The sequence below is a fragment of the Cyprinodon variegatus genome, unplaced genomic scaffold (genome assembly GCF_000732505.1).
Source record: "Cyprinodon variegatus isolate N-32 unplaced genomic scaffold, C_variegatus-1.0 Scaffold645, whole genome shotgun sequence".
Lineage (NCBI taxonomy): Eukaryota > Metazoa > Chordata > Actinopteri > Cyprinodontiformes > Cyprinodontidae > Cyprinodon > Cyprinodon variegatus.
In genome coordinates this window covers 446,913-449,690 of record NW_015151098.1, presented here as the reverse complement: position 1 = coordinate 449,690, position 2,778 = coordinate 446,913, and the positions used below count along the sequence as shown (strand labels likewise).

Sequence of the window (2,778 nt, the reverse complement as noted above, 5' to 3'; positions counted from 1 at the left end):
CGTTTCTAAGTCACCAATTTAGTGCTACTTGGTCCCAATGGAATTTCCCATTGGGAACCTGCTAGCACTAAGTTAATAACTGGTTAGCAAGATGCTTCCGACAAACCGGCCAAAACCAAACTTGCCTGCGAACCTTCCGCCACAACAATCCCGCCTCCTTGATAATCGACCAATTACATTGACTTAATTCAGTCATGTAAAGTCGGGCACCACTCAATTCAATTCAATTCAGTTTATTTATATAGCGCCAAATTCACAACACATGTCATCTCAAGGCACTTTACAGTTCAACCAGATCATCCAGTCAAATTAATTAATAAGTTTTCTATCTAAGGAAAACCAGTTGATTGCATAGACTCATTGACTCAAATACAATCCCTTACACTAAGCATGCTTGTGTGAGGAATTCAGAACTGCAACGGTTGGAAAAGCCGCTTCCCTTCGACTTTAAGATGCTAAATGATGCGTTTACTTACGGCATTAAACTCAGTTTGCCTCCAGATTTCACACCTTCTCTTTTCTGCACATAGTTAGCCGGGATTGTTCCCTCTTGGCCAGCAGCGTTTTTAGCATGGTACCAGTTGGGATCCTAAAAAAAACACAAAACATCAGCATTGGAGAACATCATTCATGCGATGAATGTTTTGCTGTGACAGTTAACCTCCACAGGATCATAGCTTTACTTTTGTGACAATGATGATAGTCAAAACGTCTCCTTTGTTAAAGGGCAGATCCTGCTCCGACGTGCCTTTGAAGTTGTACCTTGCCACACACTCTGTGCCCTGTGGCCACGGACTCTGCAACATTAGGGGTGGACAGTCTGTTAGAAATACCAGCTGATTTTTGACAAAGACCAGAGCTTGGTGTCAAGAGGCCGTCCTTACCTGGACCTCTGTCATGGTGAGGCGCTTGGATCCTCTCACAGGTGACGCGTTCTCGCTGCTACCATCAGAGCTGGCAAACACTCGCACACATTAAAGTAGCTGCCAAGAAAAACAGAAAAGGGAACAACGTCGGCTCTAATTATTCAATCTACAGACCAAAAGGCAAATTCCAGAAACATATTAAATTTGTGGCTTTTTTTTTTTTTTTTGTCAGTGCAAATGAGTGTGGTAATTCAAAGCCCCCTCAAGTTATCATTTGAATGTGCTGTAAATAGAGGCCAGACAATGGTGATAAAAATAACCCGCTCATATGAAAAGCAGAACTAATAGGCCTTTTTTTCACATCACACTTTCACAACTAGTACCCAAGTTTCCATGACGTAGGATGTGTAAATATAGAGCAGCTTCCATGACCCCAGAGAGACTAGAAACATCCACAATTTGATTCTAATGATTTAAAAAAGGAAGAAAACTTGAATTTTGCTCAGGAATGTAAACTAATGGGTAGTCGATGGACTTGTCTGAAGCAAAGCCTCAATCATAAATGCTAGAGGTGTCATAGCTATGTGGAATACATCCCTCGCCTCACCCTCTCTCAGCGCCACGCTTCCTCTTTACGTCTTTCAGTTCCCACAAGGAGGTGGAGGAGATCAATAGCTGGAGCAAAGGGAAAATAAAGGCCCTGTTAAACCATCACTTTACATGAGGTCACATCCTCCGGCGTGTCCCTTTCTGTGAGGTCAACTTCCTGCATGATATCCCAGAGTTTAGAATACCCTAATATTGGGGCTGGCTGCTTAGTAACCAGTAAGAAACATCACAAAGTTCCCCTCCTTACCATGCTCTTCCTTCTTATGAAACATAAACCTCCTACTGGGAGAATGCACAGTAATAGCAAAAGCTTTTTTCTTGTAAATGTGTCAATGAAACAACAGCCTTGTGCTCATACAAAAAGTAACCCTCATGAGTCCCAGAGAGGGCCGTCTCTCACCACAGTTTCCTTGTGGTGGATGTTGACCTCTGATGCAAAACTGCAGCTGTCTTTTTGAGGATCTGGATGCATTTCCTGCTGTGTACCCTGCTTATTCTGCCTCTTCTATTAGAAACTCTGTCAACAAGCTGCTTTGAATGCAGAAGCATTCATTTCATTTGCAACAGTTGGATAATGCATTCTGCTTTCCCATGCCATGGCAAAGCGCAACGGTGTGTCAGTTTAAACACTTTATTTTCTCCCCTTTTTAAACCTCTTTCCTGTTATTGCTCATCTGCCTTGCGTCTTTATGACATATAAGGCTTTACTTTCATAAAAACCAATGATAGTTTAGTAGCAGTAACATATTTAAAAACCCTAAGGCACTGAAACTTTGAGACACTATTTTCACCACTTATATACATCATATACATAGACTTCTGTTAAAGCCTATAGACAATTAAGAGAACAGATCTATAACTTGTTGTTGTGTTCCATTGCTTAAGCTCTGTCTGCGTTGATGATTCATTCACCTCAGCATGGCAAAGGCGTTAAGTTGCTGACAGTACGATGGAGTATTAGGGCCAGGCTGGAGAATTTCTTTGTTTTTAATTTCAGAATAATAATAACTTGTAATATTAGGAGAATAAAGTCATAAAAGTACAATAAAAAGTCACAACATTACAAGAATAAACTCGCAACGAGAACAAAGTCATAAAGTTACGAGAGTAAAGTTGCAACATTACAATTTCAATGAGAATAAAGTCAAAAAAGTGAGAAAAAAGGTCGCAACATTACGAAAATAAAGTCGCAACTAGAATAAAGTCACGAAAGTACGATAAAAAGTCGCACGATAAAAGAATAAAGTCACAACGAGAACAAAGTCATAAAGTTACGAGAGTAAAGTTGCAACATTACAATTGC

The 2,778-nt window shown here is 40.4% G+C and overlaps 1 protein-coding gene across 1 annotated transcript in view; it reads right to left on the bottom strand.

Moving 5' to 3' along the window:
* The window catches only part of csk (c-src tyrosine kinase), a 48,931-nt gene that overhangs the window by 27,231 nt on the left and 18,922 nt on the right, over positions 1 to 2,778 (bottom strand). Inside the window, exons 2-4 of the mRNA XM_015393501.1 lie at positions 885 to 983; positions 684 to 797; positions 477 to 589 (exon numbers count right to left, since the gene is read on the bottom strand). Coding sequence (XP_015248987.1) covers positions 477 to 589; positions 684 to 797; positions 885 to 899 — 242 coding nt within the window. The 5' untranslated portion in view covers positions 900 to 983. The remainder of the gene's footprint in view (positions 1 to 476; positions 590 to 683; positions 798 to 884; positions 984 to 2,778) is intronic.